At 38.2% G+C, this 27,986-nt stretch overlaps 1 protein-coding gene and 1 long non-coding RNA gene across 8 annotated transcripts in view; one reads left to right on the plus strand and one right to left on the minus strand.

Annotated features, from left to right (window-relative positions):
- Positions 1-76: 76 nt before the first annotated feature.
- On the minus strand, positions 77-27,941 carry LOC147835767 (uncharacterized). Its single transcript, XR_015498333.1, has 3 exons — positions 27,848-27,941; positions 7,865-7,902; positions 77-413 (listed from the first exon to the last, which is right to left on the minus strand). It is a non-coding gene; the product is annotated as an uncharacterized LOC147835767 (long non-coding RNA).
- The window catches only part of LOC101884065 (uncharacterized), a 28,258-nt gene continuing 15,774 nt past the window's right edge, over positions 15,503-27,986 (plus strand). For 2 of the 7 annotated variants that reach the window (XM_087265262.1, XM_087265266.1), the window contains exons 1-2: positions 15,503-15,598; positions 26,743-27,094. In XM_087265262.1, the coding sequence (XP_087121388.1) occupies positions 26,779-27,094 (316 nt within the window). In that variant the 5' untranslated portion in view covers positions 15,503-15,598; positions 26,743-26,778. Of the gene's footprint in view, positions 15,599-16,011; positions 18,609-19,136; positions 19,349-26,742; positions 27,095-27,986 lie in introns of those variants that run through there. The other 5 variants (XM_087265261.1, XM_087265264.1, XM_087265263.1 and 2 more) reach the window with 5 other exon arrangements.

The following is a 27,986-nucleotide window of genomic DNA, read 5'->3' on the forward strand; positions in this document are numbered from 1 at the left end:
TCAAAGAATAATATTTCTTTAATAAGTGCTTTTCCTCAACAGACGCCATTAGACGACATGATGATTGTATAATACATTTTAAGAAGGGGTGAATTCTTCCTTTAATGGTCAAATAAAAGGCCAAAATGACATTTAAAACAATGGAATTGATACGGCTTGTACGCCTCATTCACAAACACATAAAGTTCAGAAAATCTATTAACTCTCTTACACTCACATATCTTCTCTACCGGTTGAGGTACTGCAGTCTCCACATGTGCTGGGTGGAAAGAAAAAGAGCGAATATAAAAGGATTTAATGGTGTCTTCCACTGAGCAGATGTTGGCAGGGCAAGAGTCCATTTTACTTGTAAAAATCAAGCTGGAAGACGAGGAACTGGGGAGAATTCCTAGACGCTCATTCCTTAGAATTGCCTGTTGGGTTTGAAGGAAATAGCAGCATCTGTGAGTCCAGGAGAGCCGGAGAGCTATTCACAGAATGAATACATTATAGTGGGTACATGAGCATTCAGTTTACTAATATGTTTCCATTGTTTTTCTTAATGGGAGGTGGGTAAAGCCATGAAACAGCTGTAGTGAGGTTATTCTTTGAATATGTCTGTTTTTTATCACTTACGGCCTGCCAATTGTACCAAATGGGAATTTTTTTTTTTTTAAGGAGCCACTGCCCTGTTACTGCTGAGATGATGAATGTGGACAAGCATAAACTTAAAACAATGTGACAACTTGAAATATGTGCTGTTACTGTACGGTTTATTAAATGTGTTCCACTTAGCCAAAGACAGCCACTTCATTTTCAACACTACTCAAAATCCAGCTTTTGAAATGTTAAAATGCATCTCTCATAATAAACCTCACATGTTTGAAAGCTGGATCGCTATCTAATGATCTAAAGGATGTTAAATATACAGAAATGGGGTTCTGTTTGTAAGAGAAACATGTATAACTGTGTTAACAGAATGTGTGATAACAGGAATGTCTGTAGAATTAAAAGCTCACATTTGTTATTTAACATTGATGTTCATCAAAGATTTCAAAGTTTTATTCATGCATTAATTTTCCTTTTAGCTTAGCTCCTGATTTATCAGAGGTTGCCACAGCAGAATGAGTCATCAATTACTCTGGTTTGTTTGCATATGTTTTACACAGCAGATGCGCTTCCAGCCAACTATCACACACACTCATACACTACGATCAATTTAGTTAATCCAGTTCACTTAAAGCGCATGTCTTTGTACTGTGGGGGAAACCAGAGCACCCGGAGGAAACCCAAGAAGAACATGCAAACTCCAAACAGAAATTCCAACTGACCCAGCCGGGACTCGAACCAGCAACCTACTTTCTATGAGGCGAAAGTGCTATTTTAAAGTATTAGACTTTCAAAATGTGATGTTTTTGCACGAAAAATATTGGCCCTGAAAAACAACAACTTTATAGTAAGTATGTATTAATACACAGCAATATCCTCAAAATAACACTTCTTATAGTATAACGGAGGCCAGTTAGTAAGTGCAGTGCAGGTAAACCTCACTCCTTTGACCTCTAAACGAGCTCTTGCGACAGACACTAGAGGCCATGGTCTTTAGCCTCCTTGTTAGAGCAATCGACTCCCATGCGGAAGGTTGCCTGTTCGATCCTAGCTTGGAGCGGGTTGGGTGGTGTAGGACTGGCGGGGTTACAAGAGCATATAGGCCTACTCTATAGAGCAGGGATCACCAAACTTGTTCCTGGAGGTCTGGTGTCCTGCAGGTTTGTTTGATAAGGGTTGCAACTGAAATCTGCAGGAAGGTAGATCTCCAGGAACAGGGTTGGCCACCCCTGTACTAGGTATCCTTGAAACAATCAGTTAGGTGTGTTGGAGGCAAGTTGGAGGTAAACCCTGCTGGGACACCGGCCTTCCAGGACTGAGACTGTTGACCCCTGCTATAGAGTGTTAAAGAAACACTAAGGGAGTGTTAAACTAACAAGATAATAAAGTGTCTAATGAAGTGTTCAATCACTGAAGAATCAAATCTACAACAAAAACAAATCTACAGCTGACATCAATCACAACCTTAGATGAAATCAACTGAAATAAAAAAAAAAACTTTAAATCTGTCAAAATCTCATTAGAGGATCATTAAACAAGTCAAACAGTATCAGCAGCTGCACATATTACTAACCTGTTTGACTTTATTTTTGCTATACAGTCTAATGGAAAATCAAAAACACTTAGAAGATATTGTTTGGACAATTTGGTTGTCAGTGAATGCTTTAGTTGGGCTCTTGGCCCCTGTTAGATAAATTAGTTTTATTCACTTCCATATATTCTATTTACATATTTATACTTTTAAAGAAATGTAAAATTTATGTTATAAATGAATGTGCTTGATATAACCACATCGTCAGTTGTAGTTTTCAATCAGTCAAATGGTTTAAATGTGCCAGTAACAAGAATACTGTGCTGACAATGAGTCAAGTATTATAATAATAATAATAATAATAATAATAATAATTTATTTATAAAATAATACATTTTATTTTTATTTTTAAATGGCGCCTTTTTAGACACCCAAGGTCACCTTACAATAAGCATCAACAGCCATGCTAAAACAAATTAAAACAAATAATAAAACATTACTAAACAAGCATTGACCAAACAGGTGTAAACACACATCACAAATATAAAATAACATGATAAAAAACATGATAAAAATTGTTAAAGGTAAGCCTGCATAAAAGATGGGTATTTAGATGAAATTTAAATGTGTCAAGACTATCACTGCTCCTTACATACAGGGGAAGCGAGTGCCATAGCCGAGGAGCCATAGAGCTAAAAGATCTGTCTCCCATTGTGCTTAATCGAGTGCAAGGTGGTACCAGGGAGAAGGATTATCAATAGGATTCTACCACACAAACTGTTTAGACCAATGGTTAAAGACAATACTTCATCATCTGTTAACATGCCTGTATAATAACTAGCCTCAAAGGACTGCCCTTTGAGCAACCTTTTGTGTTTCTTCTGTATTGTTTCCTTGCTGCAAGAACATTACAATCTCAGAAAATGAATCTTGCTGAGTTTTGGAATCATTTTTGATCCTGACAACCATTAACTTCATTTCTTTTTCTGGCTATTGTAATTGTGCTTATTAATCACATTTTTTATAGTTCATAAACTAGGAAAAATATAATTAAGTCATACTTACTAATTATTAATAATGTATCAGCATATGAATCTCAATAATGGTGACAACAAATAAAATGCTTCATGCTCATCCATGGCTCCCAGCATGTTTTGGAACATATAAATAAATTATGCATCTGATTTGTCTGTCTTTTTTTCGTTCATTCTTATTGTTTGTTTTAATGTGTTGCCATTTTTGTTGTCTTTTTGTAGCTTGTTTAATGTTGAAATATCTGGTTATTGTCCCCATTTTTTAAATTAATTTGTTGATTCTAGAATAACGTGTCTTCTGCAGACAGCCTATAACCTGTTTTGATCAAATAATACATTTCAGACTCCCCTAAACTGAAAGAAAAGTGAAATGTTCTCAGAACACCTACATAAGTGGACTGAGTATGATTCATTTTGTTTTTGATAAGTGAAAGCAATGATATCTTGGTTTGCTTTTCACTTCGCACTTGTTTAATGCAGCTATCATTTTTATAAAAACAAAAAAACTTCACATCAAGACAGGTTGCAGGATTTTGTGGTCTCAAAAGAAGAGCGCACTTATTGAAATCTGGAAAGAAGGGTACATCAAACAACAGCTATTCAGAGCTTGCAAAATTTCTAAATTCCTGTTTGCCCTCAGGCAAGCCCTTTTCAGTCTTGGGTTGCCCGGATATAAAGTAGCCCAAAATAAAATACATTATTTATTAAACAAAATAATACATTTACTAAATAAAAAAATATATAATGACATTTTTAATAGGCTATATATTTATTTTTTAATTAACCAAAATTGTATTTAACTTTTTAAAGTTTTTATTTATTATTATTTTTTTAAATAACCAAAAAAAAAAAAAAAAGATTCTGTAGATAGATATTTCACCCAAACTGGAAAACTGCTATTATTTACTCACTTTGTGAGAGAACTTACTGTAAAGGCAGTGAAATATATTTTTCCTACTTAACTAGCACACAGGCATGTAGATCGAATTTAGTAGCCTGACTGTAAAAACAAAAGCCCCGGGAGGTCAGGCTACCAGATTTAAGGACTGAACCACTGAAATAAAGTAAAATTAAAATAACTTGTAAAATATTATTTACTGTTATTATGCCATTCTTCAACTACGGGCACTTTTAGCCTTGTGAAGTTGAGTAAAAAAAAACTAGTTCAAAATAAACGTAACAGCCTCATAAGTTTAAACAATTTGTCTAGTTTTAAAATCTGTAAGTGGACAAATTTAGATAAGAGGGAAAACATTTTTTCATCGTGAACTGAACAAATGTCAATTCCACATCTCAATATACAGCTTTTATGTCACAATGACATACATTATGGCAGTCAGACATTGTCTAAGATCATTTTTATATCTAGTTTAACCAATCTTTCCTCAATATATATTATAATTATACATTTGTCAATTAAATAAATGAGTTGTATGCTGAATTGTACACCTGTCACACTCTAGAATTTAATATTAATTTGGTTAAGAGCTTATTAGAAAATAAACTGATTTTGTATATTAAATAGAGCATGAACTCATACATTGTTAATCCACTTTTAATGTGTGATGAGAACTTTTTAATTTTATTTTTTTAAAATGTGTGTGGTGAAGGAAACCACAGTGGTGGAAATGACATTTCAACAGTTTATTGTGAAAAAATGAAAAATAGCTTCACTGATTAACTTTGAATTGAAACCAGCCTTTCATCTATACAAAACACTCTTATTTACCTTAATTGTGTTTGGTTTTTAGAAACATCTTTAAAGGTACAACATGTTTGGAAATGATGTAGAATAAATGTATTTCCTTATTAAGCAATATTTACCTTGATTTTTCTTTAAGTGATTTAAATTCCCTCCATCTTGAACATGTTCTCAGATGGCACTATTTATTTCATAGAAACCACCTAAATAATCTTTCATACACAAACTTTTTAAAGCGACATTACAGTGTTGTGGTGGAAATGACACTGATACTGTGCGACAGCTATATTTTGTATAAATAATAATATTGATAATAGTCTCACATTATTAACTATAAAATATTTAAATTACTTCACTAGTGCTCAATTAAGATAGATACCAGATAAATAATATTTTAAAATGTTATTTTCATTGTTGAAGTTTAAAACTCTGGGTGTTCAACAAGGTGAAAACAACGATTTTAACACCTAAAAGGAGGTTGAATAATATGAACAAATATATAATAGAAAGGTGGTAATTTTTTTAAGTAGATTTTATTGTAAGTTTGACAAAGAAAGGGAATTTGAACAAAATTATATATTTTTTTGGTTATCTGATCAAAGAACATACAAGTGCCCGTAGTTGAAGAATTACCCTATTATGACAAAGACAAAATAAAGTACTTATTAGACATTAGTCATTAAAACTATTGTTTAAAATGTGTTGAGAAAAATCTTCTCTCAGTTAAACAGTATTTGGGACATATTTGTAAAAGAATGATATTTTCACAACGGAGCTTATCATTTTGACTTTCTTAAGATTTTTTTAGATATTATATATATATATATATATATATATATATATATATATATATATATATATATTAGTGCTGTCAAAATTAACGCATGCGATTAATTTGAAATAATTAATGCGTTAAAAAAAATTTGCTCAATTAACGCAGTTTTTTTTTTTTTCCGGTTGTGGCCAGGGGCAGACGCCGGGCAGTTTCCCGCTGTTTCGACATAGTTTTTGGGCCGGGCTAATCATCTTCTTATGAACTGATCATAAGAAGATCTGTGACATAATCTGCAGCCCATTGCTTCTTTTCTTTATTGACGTTTGGCTGACCCACTCACAAATTGTTGGGCTCTGTGTAATGTAGGTGTGTATTTGTCAAAATAGCCAATATTCCCGCTTGTTTCTTACGCGCGGGTAAGGGGGAGAGCAGGCTTTTGCATCTGCATTCTGCACAGATCAATATATTCCTGACTATTTTATCTAGTTACCTATCTGTCCATATAAATATACTTTTTTTTAACTTTTAAACTGCACCACGGCCCGCGGCAACTTCCTCCTGCTGTTTCCTTAACCTGCAAGTCTTTATTTTACAAATTATAAACAATGTCCGCTTCTCAAGCCCTATGAGGAGTGTCAGTCATGTATTTTAAGATGCACTCGGTCAGAAGACAAGCACAGGAGATATCATGACATTGTGTTTTTGATCCTTAGCATGATGTAGGCTTATAGTGACAATAATATTTATACAATATGGTTATAATGATATTTATACATGACCAAACTAGTGTGCTACTTAAGCAACTTTTTTTTTACATTTAGTTTTGTAGTTGGGGCCGAAACAAATATTTGTTGCATTCTTCAATTGTTTGAGTTCATTTGATTGACAATGTAAAAGCTGTTAGCTACGTTTGATGTTTCATTGTTGAGTTACACATGTTATTTAAGGGTCTCTGACACATTGCTTTTATAATTTATCTTTATTTTATTAATCAACATTAACTGTGTGCGTCAGCAGGCAGTTTTTATGTTCATTATTTATTAGGCTCCCTCAAAACACACAGGCACCCACATTTCCAGTGTGGATTATAATTTTATTTTAATAATAAATAAAAAAATGTAGTTTTTTAATTTGTCAACTCTCGTTATTTCCTACATATGGCTTTTGTGCTTTTATAGAATGGGAGTTGGTAAACCTATTCAAGGGCATGCACAGATTTTTAATACTTTATTATTATAATTTTCCATATCTGCAATGCCTGTATTTTGGCATTTTTTTGCAGTCCACATAGAATCCAACATGGAAATTAATGTTTTCTTTATTGGCATTGACTGTTTTGAAATTCAAATGGCACTAACATGCCTGTGTTTTAATTTCTGTAATAAATATTTACGAAATATATTTGTTTAAATAATTACATATTGTAATAGGCTTTTTTACATTCAGAGCTTGTTCATTTAAAACTAATTCCTGAAAATGACAGTCATGTCATACAGAGGTTTAAATTATTAAACAAAAGCAAAGAAACTGTCATTCTGATTAAAATGTAAAGCTGTAAAGATGTAAATGTACAGAAGAATAAATAGGAAAAATGTAAGTTAAGAATTGCTATGCAACCCCCAGAATTGGAATTGGATCATATCGTTAAGTCCCTAAAAAGTCCCACCCCTAGTGATAACATAGATCACAAATCTATCCGACCCACCACAATACTTTTTTATGATCCAGGGTCACATATAATATTTATAAACATAACAATACCAAATCAACTAAATATTATTACATAATCAACTAAGAAAAAATTAAATCAGTAAAAAAATATGAAAATGTATAATTATGTTTGTAAAAATATTTTGTTATATTACTGTATAACAAAGTGAGTAATTTCACAGAACTGTCTTGGCTTGAAATTAACCTCAGCGGTGGCCTGTTATGACCCATTCAGGATACTTTAATCCTTTAATAAGCATGTTTCAAATTGTATAGGGCAGTGTTTCCTGTTTATGTTGCGAGCTCCTTTCTGAGCTTGAAAATACCGGTTGTTCTCTTCCAGGACACCAGCTGATATGCTTTGGACCTCAAACTGAGTGTTAAAAAATGAAACGGACATTCATAAGTTATGTATATCTTAAGCCTCGGGCTGTAACACGAGCTGCTTAAATTTCAACACCACTGAACTGTTTGTTTTAGATGATATTTAAGTCGATAAAGTGAGTGTTCGCTGCATTCCTCACCCTGAGACTTCCATCGCCAGCTGTCTTCTTTGATCCACCTGAAATGTATAGGAAGAAAGAGACACAGTGTGCATAAACTGCAAAATACTGGGCTCTTATTGATATTATCCAACACAAGCACAGCACCAAGCAAATCACATAACAAGAGGATGAGTGTTATCATGTTTTACTGCTAAAAAAATAATAAAGAAGATCGCTTAAGGACTTAGGGAGCTGTTATCTGTTTTTGCTGCCAGTGGGCAGTTTCAGTGCAACATGGTACTGATGATACACACGATAGCTTGTTTATAAAGCAGCAAGCCTGTCTCCATATGTGAAAATCAACAGAAGTTTGAAGAAAAGAATTGGTTCTTGGATGTAAAGCCAAAACTTGACCCCCGTCTGTCGCTGGATGAAGTGTAAGTGCATAATGTGCTGAGACATTCAATTTATAATGCTAATGTTATAGTTGGCTAATGGTGGGAATGTTGTCATTAAACAAAGAGCATAGTGAGAGAGACGTTTGAAAGAAAAATATACAGTATTTCTCTTTATGTAATGCTTTTTTAACTTTCATTTACACTGTAAAACCCATAAAGGGAACTTAAACAATTTGAGGAAACCAATTGCCTTAAGACAATAACAGTGATTTTTGACGTTACATGCATATCAGTCTGTTGTTGGAAACCCCAAAACCAAACCATGACCTTTAATAATGCATAATAGGGGCTCTTTAAACTGTAATATTCTTATTTCGAAATTTTGAAGTCAAGGTCAAATAAAACACAAATGTTTTATTTAAAAAAATCAAAACATGTAGCCTACTTATTAATGAGTAATAAGACATTTCTATTCTAAAAATTTCTAATACAGCAACATTTGACATAGCAAAATCCTGGCGCACATATGGGTCATATGTTATGGCCCTCTATACATCTTTTTCCTCTACCCAAAACCAGCACACACTGAAAACTGACACATACATTTAGATCCGGCCCAGATCTGTCCCACTCCTTTAGTAAAATAATGTTTTTTTTGTGGTCCAAGTCTTGTCCAGACAATATCAGACAGATCTGGCTGAGATCCAGCTTGGTCTTTGAGCCAGATCTGGTGCAAGCACTATCAGACAGATTTAATAGCCCCTTGCCTTCATCTAGGTGATTACATTACACTATCGACATTTATAAATGTATTGACAGTGCATTAAGAAGAGAAAAGAAAAACATAAGATCGAATAAATCCAAGGGTAAGTGTATGTGTGTGCTGTTCCTAATATAATGGTCAAGCGAATACTAGCTGTGAAGTTTTGCCATAACAAACACAAACACCTCGTCACCTTAGAATTATAAAGTTCTATCCGACAGTTTTGTCATAATTGAGTTATAGACATATTTTTAATGACGTCTTATTTACATTATGGGATGTTTTTTTTTAATTGTTTACATTTTAAGATGTTTTATTTAAAAATAATAATAATAAATGTTACACACATATGATATAGAAAGCAAAAACTATGAAGCTCAATATCTCAAAATTATTCAGAACGCAGATAGAACCTTATAATTCCAAGGTGACGACCTAGTTTTACACGTACTAAAACTCATCATCAAAGGCCTAATATGTGTGTAACAGTCTAAATTATCATAGCATTTGTTTATATGTCTTTTTCACCAAAAAAGGCTTACACAAATTCCAAAGGCAGATACTGATTAGATCAGGGCCTGGTGTGTGAACTTTGGGGGTTTTTACGACGTGGTCACATGTTGATTAGTCAGTTTGAATGTCTCAGTATTTGGGCTTTAGTCACATAGTCAAGAAAGAGCAAAGTTTACCAGCTATTTTGCCTCTGTCTCTTTTCCTTGTCTGCCTTTTCCCTGGTCTGCGTCTCTCCTGCTCTGCTCCTCTCCTGCTCTGGAGGCTATCTTCTCTGGCTCTACTGCTCTCAGGCTTTTTGGGGCCAACTTACTTACTTTGTCTCTCCCTCCCCCTGTCTCTTCATCTATATCTGGCAACTTAAGTTTTACATTTAAGCTGGGTACAATTATTATCATTTTTTTTTTCATTTCATATTTTACCATTTTACAGTTATTTTATAACTAATTCAGTTGTAACCATAGAGAATTATTGTCAATAAATAATTTTTATTTTCAAGTATTTGTGAATTATTTTTGATTTAACAACACTTAATTGCTCCATATTGCAATACAATCCAATCACATAAAATCAACGCTCTCCCACATTTTAAGCTATTAATTCTGCACTTACTACAGTTTTTGGTGTAAGATTGCAAAAGAATGGTTTGACCAGAAATGTCCAGAAATTTACCATCATGCTGATTACTTTTTAGTCACTCGGCAGAAGTTGGAACCTCTGTGGTTAAAACCCATTCTTTCAGGTGTAAGAATATCAGATGTGCACATCATTTCAGAAGTTTTAGACAAACATTACGATACCTGCAAGTAATCATCAACCATTTTTAGGCACAAGCAAAATATTTAACTTTAACCAAAGTAGAACAGCTATTTTGGGTCAGTGAATCCTTCTTTGTAGTTGGGAAAGGGAGCATGCCTAATCAAACTCCTGACACAAATCACAATTTAGCTGCCACCTTCATTCTGACAGGGGCCCATCTTTGACAGTACAAACTTGGGGGGAATGTAGCAACTAAATCCAAAGTGGACCTGTCACAGATCTTGGGCCAAAGGTGGAGACACACAATTACACCGATAGCGGACACATCACAGCAATGACTAAACCGAGTACGGACCTGCTGAACAAACTGCTTTTCTTTTTTGGTAATTATTTTTAAGGGTTTTTCACCTTTAGTTGGGATAGGACAGTGGAGGTTACAGACAGGAAAGTATTGGGAGCAGAGAGAGGGGAAGGCTTGGCTAAAGACCTCGTGCTGGGAATCAAACTCAGGTCACCGTAACCACTAGGCCAGTGGTTCTCAAACTTTTTTTCATCAAGTACCACCTCAGAAAAAAATTGTCTCTTCAAGTACCACCAAAATGAGCAGTATTGAAATAGAGTAGCGTAGTAGGCCCAGTAAAGCAGCTACAACTCTGCAAAGTTAAAAAACGTGGCAGATTACCTCAGAAATATAGGCTAAATGTCATATATGGCACATTATATACATCATTTTTTGATCAATTTTAAAATGTGTGTAGCATATACATGACATATTTCATTCCTCCGCGTACCACTAGAAGGAAGCCTGCGTACCACTAGCGGTACACGTACCACAGTTTGAGAACCACTGCACTAGGCTATTGGCACCAACAACATAAAATACCTTTGAGCTGGGACTAGCTCATCAAGGAAAATGTGCCAGTCAAACAGAAGGGTTTTGTAAAAAGTTGGCAAAGCTTTGGCCCGTTATTTTCTCACCAATGCAGAGAATGAGCCCACAGTGCCACATTTTAGTCAGAATTGGATCAAAAGTGCTTGCCATCTGGGATATTGGTACCAGTAAACATGTGAGAAAATGCTACAACATGCCAATTGTTGCTCACATAGCAACATTTTACATAAACACCCTTGCAACATGTGTAACCCCGCCGGGCCTACGCCACCCAACCTGGTCTTGAACCGGTGACCTTCCGCATGGGAGTTGTTTGCTCTACCAAGGAGGCTAAAGACCATGGTCTCTAGCGTCTGTCTCTAGAGCACCTTTAGAGGTCAGAGGAGTGAGGTTTACCTGCACGGCACTTACTAGCTGGCCTCTGCTACACATGCAACATGCATATTGCTAAAACGTGCTAGCAATATGTACGTACTTCATACTAGCAGCATGTTTTAGCAATGTGTGATGAACATTAGTAACAAACTAACAATGTGCTTAACAAGCTAGCAATGCTAAATACAATATAAAAAATACAATATAAAAACTCTTAAAACAGCTACTTATTAGCTACCAACAAAGTTCTAAACTTCATGTAAACTTTCCGGTCTGACTTTCTTAAGTCAACATCTAGTTTAAATGATATATATTTGGCTTGTATTTTCATTTGAGTGGTAAAAAAACAAAAAAAAAACATCTATTTCGAGAAAGGTTCAAATAATAAAAACACATTTTCCTCACTCTACAACCCATCAGGCAGAGTGATTATATCATGCCTGCATGTTGAAAAGCCAAAATTTAAAGTCATATTGCATAGCTATAACAAACTTCCTAGATAGCATAAGAATGTGGGCCACTTTAGGCAGTTATGCAGCACTGCAGCACAGGCCCAGACAAAATGACATGAAAATAGAAAATTTACAATGGCAAAGAGGGTGCAAAAATTTTAATTAATATATGGGCCATTTAAGGCAAAGATTTGGCACTTGTACTTTGCACTTGGCACTTTTGGCAAAATGTAATCTGAATGTGAGCCTAATGTGGCCCATGTGGGAAAATGATGAATTTGGCCTAAATGATGGAGTACAAATGTGGGCCACAGTTGGCAAAAATGTGGCATAGTCATTTAAGGGTAATCTGAGTCTAAACCTAAAGTGGTTCACATGTGTAGTGCAAATATGGCCCAGTTATCTTAAGAAATATGTGTGCCACTTTTGGCAAATATTTGGCACAGTAAGCTCTGGCTATTGCGGCTCTGAGCCTAATGTGGCCCAGAGAAATATAGCAAATGTAGCCCAGTTATTTTAAAACATATGTGGACCACTTTTGGCAAATATTTGGCACAGTAAATTCTGGCTAATGCAGCCGTTAGTTCTTAGTGGCCCAGAGACGATATGGAAAATGTGTCCCAGTTGTCTTAAAACACAGTTGAAGTCAGAATTATTAGCATCTCTTTAATTTTTTTTCTTTTTTAAATATTGTATATTCTAATGTGTAGGCCAGATCTGGGCCAGAATAAGCGCAAACTGTGGCCCAGAATAGGGTCAGTTCTGGTTCATTTGGTTCAATTCTGGCTGATATGTGATATTGCTAAGGCTTAATTGTGGCTCAGATCTGGCAAACAGAAGCAGACAGCACAAGAGCCATCATTCCATGCGGTTAGGGTTAGGGCATGTGAGCCAGATGTAAGTGTCTGGTGTGGGCCGGATTTGAGCCACATGAATTTTGTTGGGTTGTTTTGTATACTCTCAAAGGAATTTACATTAGCTGTACTGCAAAGTCAGGGTTCAACGCTAAGGATTTATTCCTACTGGCCCTTTCAAAAAAGAAGTTAATAGATATTTCTTAAGCCCCTTTCACACATACAGACCTTTCCGGAAAATTGCCGGTAATTTTCCGGAAAGGTTATATGTGTGAACAGGTCCTTTTTGAAAATACCGCTAAATTCGTTCTGGCTATTTTCCGGAAAGAGAAGTTGTAACATTACCGGCAATTTGCCGGAATGCTGCGCTGTGTGAATGCAGAAGGAAGATTACCGTAATAAGCGCGTGCACGTCTAGAACGTGCTGACGTGAGACGTCTGCTTTAGTCAATCACAACAGTCAGACGCATTTACGTGCGCGCGGTTTGTGAGAATAAAAACCTTTGAATATTTTTCCAGACACATTTAGCTGCTAGAAGTTAGTCAGATCACGTTTATATGTTCTTCTTTATGTCAACTGTGTAAATAATCATCGATGAGATGCTTATGATAAGCCGTTGTTTGTTTACCTTCAAGCTTTGCGTGTGCCTGTGAAACAGCCTGTGAGCGCCTGCACACGCACATATTATGAACATCTCGACATGAGAAAGTGATCCTGCGAAAGTTGTTCACAATATTGATCATCCGCAGAGTTTGTAATTTAGTCAAATGTTTACAAATACAAGCGCAGCCGTTTAAAGCTCATTTGTGGTGAATGATGTCAGAATTTACCGGTATTTTGGAATGGATGTGTGAATGCTCTTTTCCGGAAAATTTCCGTAACGTCCTCGCCTGTGTGAACAGCGCTTTTTTGAATATACCGGTAAAGTCGTTCCGGAAATTTTCCAGATATTTACCGGTATCACTGTGTGAAAGGGGCTTTAGTCACATATTTTAAATTATATGTCAAAAGCCTCTAAAACATAATTGAACACATAAATATATTATAAGCGAAAATGTTTACTTTAATTTTTGACACCCACACACATCGTCAACAAAAATAAATCAGAGGTAAGACTTTCTCATACATAGCCTCATTTCAGTTGTCAAGTTTTGTAAAAATCAGTTAAATTAATCAATCTATTAAAAATAATGTTGGCTAGAATTATGCATTATAGGCTTTAATTATAGAGAGTTATAGCAGATGAACCGAGACTTCAGTCTGATCATGAAGCAGATCAATGTTGATCTTTCTTTCCAGGTGTCAGTGGTCCCTTTCACACAGTGATACCGGTAAATATATGGAAAATTTCCGGAACGACTTTACCGGTAAATTCAAAAAAGTGCACACATCCACTCCAAAATACGGTAAATTCTGACATCATTAACCAGAAAGGAGCACTAAACGGCTGCGCTTGTATTTGTAAACATTTGACTACAATCACAAACTCTGTGGATGGATCAGTATTGTGAACAACTTCGATGAAAACATATAGAGAAACACTTTCGCATGTCGAGATGTACATGATATGTGTGTGTGTGCTGGCGCTCACGGGCTGTTTCTCGGGCACACACAAAGCTTGAAGGTAAACAAATAACGGTTTATCATAAGCATCTTATCGATAATTATTTACACGGATGGCATTAAGATGAGCATTTAAACGTTACCTGACTAATTTCTAGCAGCTAAATGTGTCTGGAAAAATATTCAAAGGCTTTTATTCTCATAAACCGCGCAGACTTGAATGCGTCTGACTGTTCTGATTGGCTAAAGCAGACGTCTCACGTCAGCAGGTTCTAGACATGCACGCGCTCTTTCCGGCAATCTTCCTTCTACGTTCACACAGCGCAGCATTCCGGCAAATTACCAGTAATGTTACAACTTTTCTTTCCGGAAAATAGCCAGAACGAATTTACCGGTATTTTCAAAAAGGGCCTGTTCACACATACACACCTTTCCCGAAAATTGCCAGTAATTTTCCGGAAATGTCTGTATGTGTGAAAGAGGCTAATGTGCAGAAATGACCTGAAAAAACAATAGGCCTAATACAAACAGCACTTAGTATATTTAAGCATAGTTTCACTTTCATATTCGAAATGAAACCCATCTTTAACCAATAGGAATGATGACGTCCCGTCCTACTCATGATTCTCTCTTCAGATAGCCATATATATGGCTATTACACAACCATAATACACTGTGATATCGCTTTGCTTTCTTACTACAATCGATTCTGCTTCAGAGTTCAATCCAGCCAAGATTCAGGCGATCTCAGACAGATTGCTTTGGTGCGGATCCGAGTATGATTGTGGGATTCACGTTTGCCAAGTGAACCATGCTAACTAGGCAAACGAGACAAGAAAGCGTTCCGAAACAAACATCTAGGTGTGAAAGCACCCTATTTGCATGCAACTGACAAACAGTTGCAGCCAAATTAAACTTTAGGCGGGCCAGTAACAATCCTGTCTACTGTCTCGGGCATCTCGAACAATGGGCAACGAGCAATCCTTAATGTCGAGCCCTGAAGATGATGCATGTTTGTAGATTTGACTTATGTCAGCAAAGGATCATGGGGGAGGGGGCGGAGCATGCACTGGCCAATTTTATAAAAGACAGACAGATAAGCTAACAGTTGGTGAATAGATGTGACTCTGCAAACATTCAAAATCAGGCCACTTACATGTAATTGTAACAGATGGATAAAGCAGTATATTGTTATTGGAATAGAAGGTACATGCTGTTGGAATGAACACACATGCTTATAAATCTAAAACATGCTTTTCTTTTGCAAGCAGCCATCATCATCATGCCCTGACAGTTTAACAATGGGTGGGAGGCTGGGAGGGAGAGCGGGCAGAATGTTAATCCATATGCGTTGTGTTTCACAATGTTTAAATGGTGTTTGCTGAAACTTTCGAATGACAGCATGCACAGAATGTGGAGTACAGATGCATGGATCAATCACGCAACACATTTTTCTGGAACAGGTTCATTTGTGAACTCATGGAAATGCAGAACATTCTGATCTGAAACGCTGCCCTGGTTTAACACTGAAACTCATAATTACATCGAGCACATATAAGGTTTTGTTGTTGTATCCATTGGTGACATAATGGGTCTTGCTCGTTCACCTTTGCCACCAGACTTGACGCCAAACAAATCACACACTAAAGCTGAAAGTTCCCAAGGAGACTCCAAAGATGGCCAAGCCTTCAACAATGACACATCTTTACTTCTTTTAACCTGGTGTTTTATACAGAACCACTTTTGACCGCGACTTATTGGCAGGTAAGAGTGCAAACTTATTCAACAAATTTGAAGCCTGTGAGGAAATCTTCCTACAAGCTTCTCATAGGAACCAGAGGGGTTTTCAGGAACAATCCTTTCTTAGGGTTGGGCCAGATGAAAGACAATGTATGCATCTCTTTGTTTGATGGATAATTTAAGGATTTACAGATGGTGTGTGTTCGGTAGGAGCATGGGAATGGTCTAATGAGGGCCCTTCTCTATGTATTTTCCCCTATTCTCAAGATCACATGATACATTGCCAGACTTTCTAAAAAAAAAAAAAGCTTCTGATTGAACTCTGAATGTAATTCAGTGTAGTATGATGTCAAAGCAATTCTCTGTATTTTGTCAAATCAAGGCAAATATTTTGACAATATATGGTGAGCATATGGATGCGTGCAAAGCATAAAAACAGCTACAATTCAGTTGTCTTGGGGAGGTATTGCTTAACATTCTTTATAATGTTTAAAAGGGTCTTGAATTAATAATCAGAATTTCCTTTTGACATTTTAGAACCCAAATCTTAGGATACACTCACACAATATTGGTTTTGCTTTCCGTTTTTTAAGGTTTATTTACAGGCAACATTGCAGAAATGAACCCTGTTGGGTCCATGTACCATCCGTTAATTTGATTATCCCTTTTATTTTGGAAAACGAAACACCAGAAAAACAGTTTACATTTTGTATTTCTGTTTATTCTGTAGGCACAAAAACAAAACAAAAGCTCATCTGTTATCCTGTTTTTAACTCAAAACGGAGACTTAAAAGAAAGATAAAACAAAAACAAAATAACGAGGCATTTATTCGTTTGATCAAAAAATGAACACCAAAAAAACGAGATTTCAACGTGTGGGCGTGCACGAGACGGAGACGCCCTTTTTCTGCCGATTGATCAATAGCTATGAGGCTGTAGGATTTAAATCAAACTTTGCTTATCAACTCATACATAAAACAGGTACGTATACATCTATAAATTGCTCGCATTTACACCTACACTATTGAATGTTCAAAACAATATCTGAATCTTGCGTATACATAAACTTGATGCATGCATTCACCCACATACATGCGCACATACAAACTAGATCTGTGCATATGCGCCATAAAACTCTTGCATATGAATTTAACCTCGATGCGTGCCAAATAACACTCATGCAAACATACACAATAAAATTCACGATTGTATATGCAATTAGTTTTGAACATGCAAGGGATTTCATATGTCTATGTGCATAGACTTCTCAAAAGTCATGAGTTTAAATGGACGAGATCATTATTTATCATACAAATAATAATTAATAAGCTTATGAAATAGAAATAATCCAATTAATAGAGGAATTACATCTGGTGAATAATGAAAGTAGATTATGCTAAATATAAAAACATAAAAAAGATAATGATAGGAATGCTCCAGCAAATTCCTTCGTTCATTAATTTTTTTGTCGGCTTGGTCCCTTTATTAATCCGGGGTCGCCACTGCAGAATGAAATGCCAGCACGTTTTTACGCAGCGGATGCCCTTCCAGACATAATCCATCTCTGGGAAACATCCACACACTCATTCACACACACGCTTATACACCATGGACAATTTAGCCTACCAAATTCACCTGTACCGCATGTCTTGGACTGTGGGGAAAACCGGAGCACCCGGAGGAAACCCACGCGAACGCAGAGAGAACATGCAAACTTCACACAGAAACGCCACTGCGTTACTACGTCACCTTACTCCTGCAAATTATAAAGTTTTATTATGCAATTAAATTATTAAACTACCTCAAGACATGCAATTTATAATTGCAGAAAACTGTTTGGAAGCATTAAAGGTGTCTAGGAAGATGTCCAAAATCTTTACACGCATTAATCCAGAGACTGTTCATGTCACTGATAAGAAAATGAAGGATGTTTACTGTATGAGGACCGGAATGGCCTTAAAGGGGTGGTCCACTACGATCTCATATTTTAAACTTTAGTTGATGTGTAATGTAGTTGTGTGAACATAAACAACATCTCTGAATGTAAAATGTTCTAAGTTCAATGCAAAGGGACACCTTGGTTTTTACAGAGTTAGCATAGCAAAGCCTACAATTAACAAATTTTGGGGACTACAAAAAATACTTCCACCTCCTGTGAGATCACAAGTTCGTTTACTGCGCATCCCACACTGCACAGGTAAGGGCCGTGGCCAGAGGCACTGTAACATTACAGCAGAGATGAAGCTAAAAATGCGTCTAAACACAGCTGTTTCCACAGAGCTTCGTCTGTTTCTGTATTTGGGCTTCCAAAGGACACGACACAACGACAGAAGCGCCTTTAGTTCAATATTAATTATGTTCCAGAGAATTATGAAACACACAGCAAGCATGATTTGACAAAATAGCTCCAGAATCTCTCCCAGTTCAGTGCTGGAATTGGGTAAATTCTCCTCAAAGCAGAAGTTGTAAGCTACAAGTAAGTGTTTTTATTTGTTTAAATTGATCATTACATGTACAGTGTCTAGCGTTAACGGTATGCCGTAGCAATGATGTAAACAATGCGAAATGCTGCTTTGCGGGCAAATGATTGAGCTACAAATTCATATTTATCAGTCAAACTGCTGTAAACACACACGCACACGCACACACACACACACACACACACACACACACACACACACACACACACTCCACCAGCACTCCGCTCACTCTCCGCCTCTTTGCTCTAGTTTGGTATCCCGCCGTGGGTGCGTTGACGCGCGAACAAAATGGTGACTGTTGGCCGCGCCTATTTGTGGCTTCTTTTGTTCTCTTCAGAAACCTATGGATGACGTCACGGATACTACGTCCATATATTTTACAGTCAATAGTTTACGCACACACACATCTACAAATTACATTTAAATGCATCAGCTTTTCACAGCAAAATATTCACTACTCACTACTCTTAAGTAGTTTTAAAAGGGCTACTTTTTACTCATACTTTGATTAATATTCACAACAGATACTTTTACTCGGCCGCTAGCTCTCTGCAACTCTCACATGGTTGCCCACTGAAGCTAAGCAGGGCTGGTCAGTACCTGGATGGGAGACCACATGGGAAAGCTAGGTTGCTGCTGGAAGTGGTGTTAGTGAAACCAGCAGGGAGCGCTCAACCGGTGGTCTGTGTGGGTTCTAATGCCCCAGTATAGTGACAGCGACTCTATAGATTACCTGGTGAGTGGTGTCTTTCGAATGAGATGTTAAACCAAGGTCCTGACTCTCTGTGGTTGTTGGCAGAATGGCCTTCGAATAAGAGTAGGGGTTTAACCCTGGCATTCTGGCCAAATCTGGATGCGTGCCAGGGGGAAATTCACCGCAATGTGTAAAGCACTTTGTGTGTCCAGAAAAGAGCTATATAAATGTAAGGAATTACTATTATTATTATTACTCTTCTTGCAAGTAATAGTATTTGAGTTTGATTTTTCAGCACTCTTTCCCCCACCGCATATTAGTATATATATAGTTTGGGCACAATTTATGCAAATGACGAACACAATATATGTAAAAACTCCTTTATAAAACTCTTTTTAATTAGCTTAAAATTAATTAATTAATAATAATTTGTTAATATTTTATCAAGTTCATCAATGTGAATCCTCTTTACAATTTGTAACGGGGAGACTGACACGGAGGGATCCATTTTGCAGTATTTATTAAGTCACACTCAAACATCAACAACACGCACGGCTGTGCGGACATACAACATACACATCAAAGGAGACTTAGCAGATAACAGACGCAGTGTGATTACCAGGCTTGGGTCAGAGGCAGGCAGCGTGATTCAGAGTCCGAGGAAACAGGCTTTGGTCGAGGGCAGGCAGAAGACAGAGCAGAGTCGTGAAACGGGCTGAAGTGGTAAACGGGACATCAGGCAGGATAGAACGCTCAGAAATGCTGGCCGGGGCTAAACAAGACTTCGCACTGAAGTGTGTGTGTGAGCTGCTTATATGTGGTACGTGGGTCATTAGTGGAATGGATAACAGGAGTGCAGGGATCAGGTGAAATGGATGACGTAATGGTTAGAAGTCCGGAGATGGTGACCTCTGCTGGTCAGCGAGGGGAATGACTGGGACCGAGTCGGTGACAGAGCCCCCCCCCAACGAAAGGGACCCTGTTCACCGGCTGCCACCTCCCTATCCGCCTCGGCTGGACCAGCAGCAGGCTTGAGCAGAGAGACATGGAAAGTGGGAGAAATACGAAAATGATTAGGGAGTGTCAGTCTGAACGAAACAGGAGATATTTGTCTTTCAATTTGGAATGGACCCACGTACCTGGGACTGAGCTTCTTGCAGGGCAGTTTGAGGCGTAAGTCACGGGTGGAAAGCCATACCCATTGTCCTGGGGAATACATGGGACCAGAACTTCGGTGTCGATCGGCTTGTTCCTTGAAACGCCGTACGGCATGAGAGAGGTGAGTGTGAGCTGCGTTCCAGACCTCTTCGCAGTTTTTAAACCAGGTATCCACAGCGGGGAGTTCAGAGGTCTCGCCGGACCAGGGAAAGAGAGGAGGTTGGAAGCCCAGTACGCATTGAAATGGAGTTAATCCAGTAGATGCCTTTCTTAGGGAATTTTGAGCATATTCTGCCCACATGAGAAATTTAGCCCATTCACTCTGGTTAGAGTGACAATATGTGCGGAGGAATCTGCCAATTTCCTGGTTCAAGCGCTCTGTCTGCCCGTTGGATTGGGGATGATAGCCGGATGTTAGGCTAATATTAACCTGGAGATTTTTGAAGAATGCTGACCAGAGTCGGGATGTAAACTGGGGACCTCTATCCGACACGATGTCTTCGGGGAGACCATAGTACCGGAACACATACTCACAGAGTAACTCGGCTGTTTCCATGGCTGTAGGCAGTTTGGGTATGGGAATGAGACGGCAGGATTTAGAAAATCGATCTATTACTGTGAGGATGGTGGTTTTGCCTTGTGATATGGGTAGGTCGGTGACGAAGTCGATGGCGATGTGTGACCAGGGACGGTGTGGCACCTCCAGGGGTTGGAGTAATCCAGCTGGACGGTGACGGGAGTGTTTAGACATTTGGCAGGGTGAGCATTTATTGATGAAGTTGATGACGTCTTTGTTTATGGATGACCACCAATAGCGGGATTGAATCAATTGTACAGTGGCTGTGCTGCCTGGATGACCGGAACTGGGGTGGTCATGTACCTCGGAGATGAGCTTTTCTCGAAGTGACGGAAAAACAAAGATCTTGTCTTCAGGACAGGATTGTGGTGTGGGACTGGTTTCGGCGGCTTGAAGGATTTCATGTTCGATGTCCCACTGGATAGGAGCGACAATGAGAGGATCTTTGATTATGGGTTCATCATTGTATTCGGAGGTTTCATCGTCTGAGAGGCGGGAAAGAGCATCTGCTTTGATGTTTTTTGAGCCAGGGATGTAGGTGACTTGGAAGTCGAATCTAGTGAAAAACAGAGCCCATCGAGCCTGTCTAGGATTCAGACGTTTACAGGAGCGGATATATTCCAGGTTTTTGTGATCGGTGATCACAGTGAAGGGATGTTTGGCGCCTTCAAGCCAGTGTCTCCATTCTTCTAGCGCGGCTTTCATGGCGAGGAGTTCTCGGTTTCCCACATCGTAGTTCCGTTCAGCGGAGTTGAGCTTGCGAGAATAGAAGGCACAGGGATGGAGCTTCTTCGTAACTAGTGATCTCTGGGACAGGATGGCTCCAATTCCAGTGTTGGATGCGTCAATTTCAACTACAAAGGGTTGCTCGGGATCAGGATGACGCAGAATGGGTGCACTGGAGAAGCGGGTTTTGAGCTGAGTAAACGCTCGAACAGCGTCTGGGTTCCATTTGAGGCGAGCGTTATTAGCTTTTACCATGGCGGTAAGTGGAGCAGCGACTGAACTGAAGTTTCTTATGAAGCGCCTGTAGAAGTTAGCAAAGCCCAGGAATCGTTGCAGTTGTCTTAGGGTTTCGGGTTGTGGCCATTGTGTCACGGAGTCGACCTTTTGCTGGTCCATGGCCACGCCTTCGGGACTGATGATGTAACCCAAGAACGAAATACAGGTCTGATGGAATTCGCACTTGGAGATCTTTGCATATAGCTGGTTTTGAATGAGGCGTTCGAGCACTGCCCTGACGTGCTGAATATGCTCAGATAGCGAATTTGAGTAGACCAGGATGTCGTCAATATACACTATGACCCATTTGTTGAGCATGTCTCTAAATACCTCATTTACAAAAGCCTGGAACACGGAAGGACTGTTTGCTAGGCCGAAGGGCATAACGAGGTATTCATAGTGGCCGTCGATTGTAGAGAACCCGGTTTTCCACTCGTCTCCCTGTCGTATGCGGATGAGGTTATATGCACTACGGAGGTCCAACTTAGTGAAATACTGGGCGGATCGGAGTTGCTCAAGGGCGGCTGGAACCAATGGCAAGGGGTAGCGGTATTTGACTGTGATCTCATTTAAGCCTCGGTAATCAATGCATGGGAGTAAGCTGCCATCCTTCTTCTTGACGAAGAAAAAGCCTGCTGAAGCGGGTGAGGTAGATGGTCGGATAAAGCCCTTTTCCAGCTCCTCAGAGATGTAATTCTTCATAGCTTCAGTTTCAGGTTGAGAGAGGGGGAAAATGCGACCACGAGGGGGCGTGGTGCCTGGTAGTAGTTCGATGGCAGTCATTTTCACGATGTGGAGGGAGCTTGGTAGCCTTCTGTTTATTAAATGCCTCAGTTAAATCATGATAAGCATCAGGAACATGACAGAGTTCAGGGTCTTCGGTGTTGGTAATTGTGTTGATCTGGACAGGGGAAACAGAATGCAGACATTGGGTAAAGCATTGATTGCTCCATTTTGTGATCTCACCAGTTCTCCAGGAAACTTGAGGGTCATGTTGTTGTAGCCATGGTAACCCAAGAATTACAGAGTGCTTGGGGGAGTCGATGGCAAGAAGGGAAATCTCCTCTTCATGGAGAGAGCCTGTTTGAAGAGAGATTGGTTGAGTCTGGAATTTTATGTGTCCCTCTCCCAAAGGGCGCCCGTCTACAGCAGTGATGGCTATGGAGGAATCACAGGAGGTTAAAGGAATGGAGTGAGTGGTGGCAAACGTGTAATCAATAAAGTTGCCAGCGGCTCCTGAATCGATCATGGCCATAGTCTCAATTTCATCTCCATTGTTTCTCAGAATGACAGGCAAATTCATAACATTATTAGTGGTAGTGAACATAGTGGTTGCACTCACCGAGAGGGTTTTAGGGAGAGGCTTGTTGGGACATAAAACCTTCGTATGACCTGGAAGTCCGCAATAAATGCACAGGTGATTTCTTCTCCGTCGTTCTTGCTCCTCTGGGTTCAGGCGGGTTCTACCCAATTGCATGGGTTCAGCGGAGGTCTCAGGGGATACAGGACTGGAAGCAATTGATCACAGTGGATTGCGAGTGCGGAGGAGAGTGTCTAACCTTATGGAAAGTTCGATTAGTTGATCCAGTGTTTTTCCCTCGTCACGACATGCCATCTCTTTCTGCAATTCTGGTCTTAAAGCTTTTCTGTAGAGCGTGGTAAGCGGATCATCAGCCCAGCCAGCTGCGGAGCGATCTCCCTGTTGGATGCACAGTAGCTCCTCGCCAGCGTTACAACCACCCTCCGGATGATCAAACACAGTGCAGAAACGTTTGAGAAAGTCATTAAACGAGGGAAATATCGGGGTACTGTCTGGCCAAACTGCAGTAGCCCAGTCTAGCGCTTTCCCAGTGAGCAGTGAGCACACAAAAGCAATTTTCCCATTCTCGTCCTTAAACAGATGGGGCTGTTGGGCGATAAACAGTTTACATTGCAGTAGGAAGCCTTTACATTTTGCTGGGTTACCTGAGAACTTGTCAGGGAATGCCAATCGAACTCCGGGAGTCATCGGGGGTTGTGCAACAACAAGTGGACTTGGAGAGTAGTTGGCGGTGGGTTGCGCAGTGGCAGCAGCTTGCAGGTTTTGTAGGGATTTCACCAGTTCGTCTGTTAACTGAGTTAGATGTGTTAGTTGTTGTTGGTGTGTGGACAATACCTGAGCTTGTGTTGTGACTTCGTGAGACAAAACCTGGATGGCTGCGGGATCAGTGTTGGGCGAAGTCTTCTGTAACGGGGAGACTGACACGGAGGGATCCATTTTGCAGTATTTATTAAGTCACACTTAAACATCAACAACACGCACGGCTGTGCGGACATACAACATACACATCAAAGGAGACTTAGCAGATAACAGACGCAGTGTGATTACCAGGCTTGGGTCAGAGGCAGGCAGCGTGATTCAGAGTCCGTGTAACAGGCTTTGGTCAGGGGCAGGCAGCGAGAATCAGAGTCCGAGGAAACAGGCTTTGGTCGAGGGCAGGCAGAAGACAGAGCAGAGTCGTGAAACGGGCTGAAGTGGTAAACGGGACATCAGGCAGGATAGAACGCTCAGAAATGCTGGCCGGGGCTAAACAAGACTTCGCACTGAAGTGTGTGTGTGAGCTGCTTATATGTGGTACGTGGGTCATTAGTGGAATGGAGAACAGGAGTGCAGGGATCAGGTGAAATGGATGACGTAATGGTTAGAAGTCCGGAGATGGTGACCTCTGCTGGTCAGCGAGGGGAATGACTGGGACCGAGTCGGTGACACAATTATTAATGAGTGATACTGACTGTATATTTGTTTGCTTCTTTTAATTTTTAAATGCATAATTCCAAGCTGTTTATAACTTCAAAAAAAAAAAAAAACTTCTTGTCAACACTGTATGAGGTTCTCAAAACAATATTCATGAACCCTTTAACATCATATAAAGCACAAAAATAGACTTAACTGCCCAAACATCTTTCTACAACATGTGGCACGAAGAGCAAAACAAGCCAGAACATCTTTAGAATGATGAGCTAATTAAAGACTAATAATGAGGGCCTGATTGGTGTTACTGTTGACCTCACATTCCATATGCGATCCAGAAGTCTTTTCATCATTGGATTATAGCTGAGCTCACTGTCCAAATCATAAAACATCAAAACGCTGAGCACATGCAGACAGCAGCTGTAACGTACATTCTTTAAATAAGCCATACTGGCACAGAATTACAGATAATCCAGGTTTTAGGAGGGTCATTTCTCATTCTAGTACATTTTCACGATCTCATTTAATGTCTTAATATATTGGATAAAATGTTAAAGCCGCAATTGTGAAATATGGAAATCATTTAATTTTTCATTATCACAGTAAGATGATTACGTTTGAACATTTTTTGGTTCAAAGGTTACAAATGAAGAATAATCTGTAATATTTCGTAACAATTATTAATTTGCAATTGCAATTTCCTTTGTATATTAAGCATTTCTTCGTAGAGGTGTGAACATTGGCCTCACAGTTCGGTTCAGTTCAGTTCAGTTATGATTATCATGCCATCTCTTCAGTTCAATTTGATATCTCGGTGCATCATGGTGCATTAACGATGACACAAATGGATATTTTACTTCACAGAACATGAATTCTTGCATTAAAATAATTTTTTTAATATATTTTTATACACTGCAAAACCCAACAGTCAACTTTATGAAATGAAATAAGTGTAGTTAACTCAGAATTGACTGAAAGTTAATTCTACTAATTTGATAAGAGTTTTGAACTCAGTGTTGAAGGTAATGAGTTAATTAAATACCTCATTACTTCAACTTAAATGGAGTAAGTTCACAGTACTCATATAAATTCGTTTTTTAACTCCAATGGTTTGTTGCAATCGGTTTCCTCAAACAGTTTGAGTTGCCTTAACTTATTGAGTTTTACAGTACTCAGTTGGTTTGAGTTCTCCTCATTTATTGTGTTTTACTGTGCTTAAATTGTTTTGTTTACTCAAATGGAATGAGCAATCGATTTCCTCAAATGGTTTGAGTTACATTAACTTTTTTGGTTTTACAGTGTACACATTTTTAGTATTTAATTTTTTTGTATTGTTTTCTGAAATGATCTTGGGAATATTTTGATGTACTAATTATTTCAAAGGGTTCTTGGATTCAATTCATTTGTTATCCACTGAGAAACTTGCACTTGTTAACAATAGCATTAAAACATTTCTTATGTTTTCCCTCCATAACATCTCTTAAAATTTTGCTTGCAATTTTTTTTTGTGAATGAACACAGAAAACCTGATAATTTTTTTCTCCTATCTCATGTTTTTTTTTTCATTTCCAGTTTTGCTTAAAGTTTTTTCTACTCTAAAACAAAACAAAAAATCTTATTCAATTTCTTTTCACCACAGCGGTGTGTTCACTTATAAATTGAAAACAAATCACTTATAAACTGGATAAATTGTATGTTAATGATAAAATCATGGTTAAAATTTGATGTATTTTCATACTGTTTGGTTGCATCATCTTTATTTTTTTCTATTGTACAAATAATCAAGTCATCATTAATAAAGCTGAGTTTAAGCAGAACATATTACTTCAACTCTGGTTTACCCTTTTATAGGAATATGCCCTTAAAGGCATAAGTATCTTGTTCATTCAAAAGGCAAAACATAACAGCACATTAGAGTAAGATTTATGTTCATAAATGACTGTTTGTTTTTTCTCTAACATTCTCTAGGTGTAACTTATAAGCAATGACGTCAAATGTTGACCCATGAACAAAAACGGGCACAGCCACGCGATGCATTTCTGTCCCGTGAGAAGTTTTATAGACCACACAGGATCCGTCAGAACAACAGGCTCAATGGCATGGAACTCCGTACTGAAACAAAGACTGCAGCTCCAGGTCACAAACCAGACAGGAGTCCCCGCTCCTAAAACATTTCCAATACATCAACATGGATCATCCTCTCCAAACACTGGTGCCTATAGTAACGGCATGCTTCAGGGGAAGGTCTTAAAAGACTCGAGAAACCCCTCGGAAATAAATTCCAGGAAGTCATTCGCAGCCAAAAAAGCTCTGCTCATAGGTAACTCATTGTCTAATTATCTCATCTAAAATGTGCATAAAATTATAAATATGAAATATAATGTACACAGTAGATTATATTATACTCATAACAGGTTAAATTGCAGATGAAATTGAAGATGGAAAATGTGGATAAAAATATGTTCCAGATGGACACTTCTACACTTTGAATTTTTACCGGAAATAGTAAACCATCCAGGAACCTTGGCATACTCTGTTTAACATACTATGGTTTAAGACATATTAGTTCTATTTTAAATACTATTTAGGATGGAAAGTGTGCAAATTAAGACAGAGCAACAGCCAAGGAATTGAAGAAAATGAGAGTATATAAATACATGGATAACTAAACAAGACAAAGGTGAACACAATCAATGAAACAAGTAGTAGCCAAGGGAATAAACTAAAAATGGGAACAAATGGAACAGCATGTAATATAGGTCAAATAACAAAGGGCAAACTAAATGTTGATTATTCATTCATTTTAGTCCCTAATTTATCAGAGGGTCACCACGGCAGAATGAACTGCCAACTATTCTGGCATATGTTTTACACAGCATTATATTATATTATATTATATTATATTATATTATATTATATTATATTATATTATTCACAGCAAGGTCAGGTTATTAGATTATGATCTAAATGCAGAAATAACTTCTTTTACATAAATTAATAAATGAAAATAAGATGGATTCATCAACAGCTATGCAAAAATCAAAAGACCAAAATAAAACTCCAATTCACTCACTCATTTTCATTCACTCTTCAAGTAGACTACATTAGTGGACTAATGTAGAGAATAGTGTGTTAGAGTATAAGGGTTGATTTCAGATATTGTCAAAGAATTGATGGACATAAGGGAATATAAACACATGGGTAAATAAACA

The sequence above is a fragment of the Danio rerio genome, chromosome 8 (genome assembly GCF_052040795.2).
Source record: "Danio rerio strain M-AB ecotype USA chromosome 8, GRCz13ab, whole genome shotgun sequence".
Classification (NCBI taxonomy): Eukaryota; Metazoa; Chordata; class Actinopteri; order Cypriniformes; family Danionidae; genus Danio; species Danio rerio.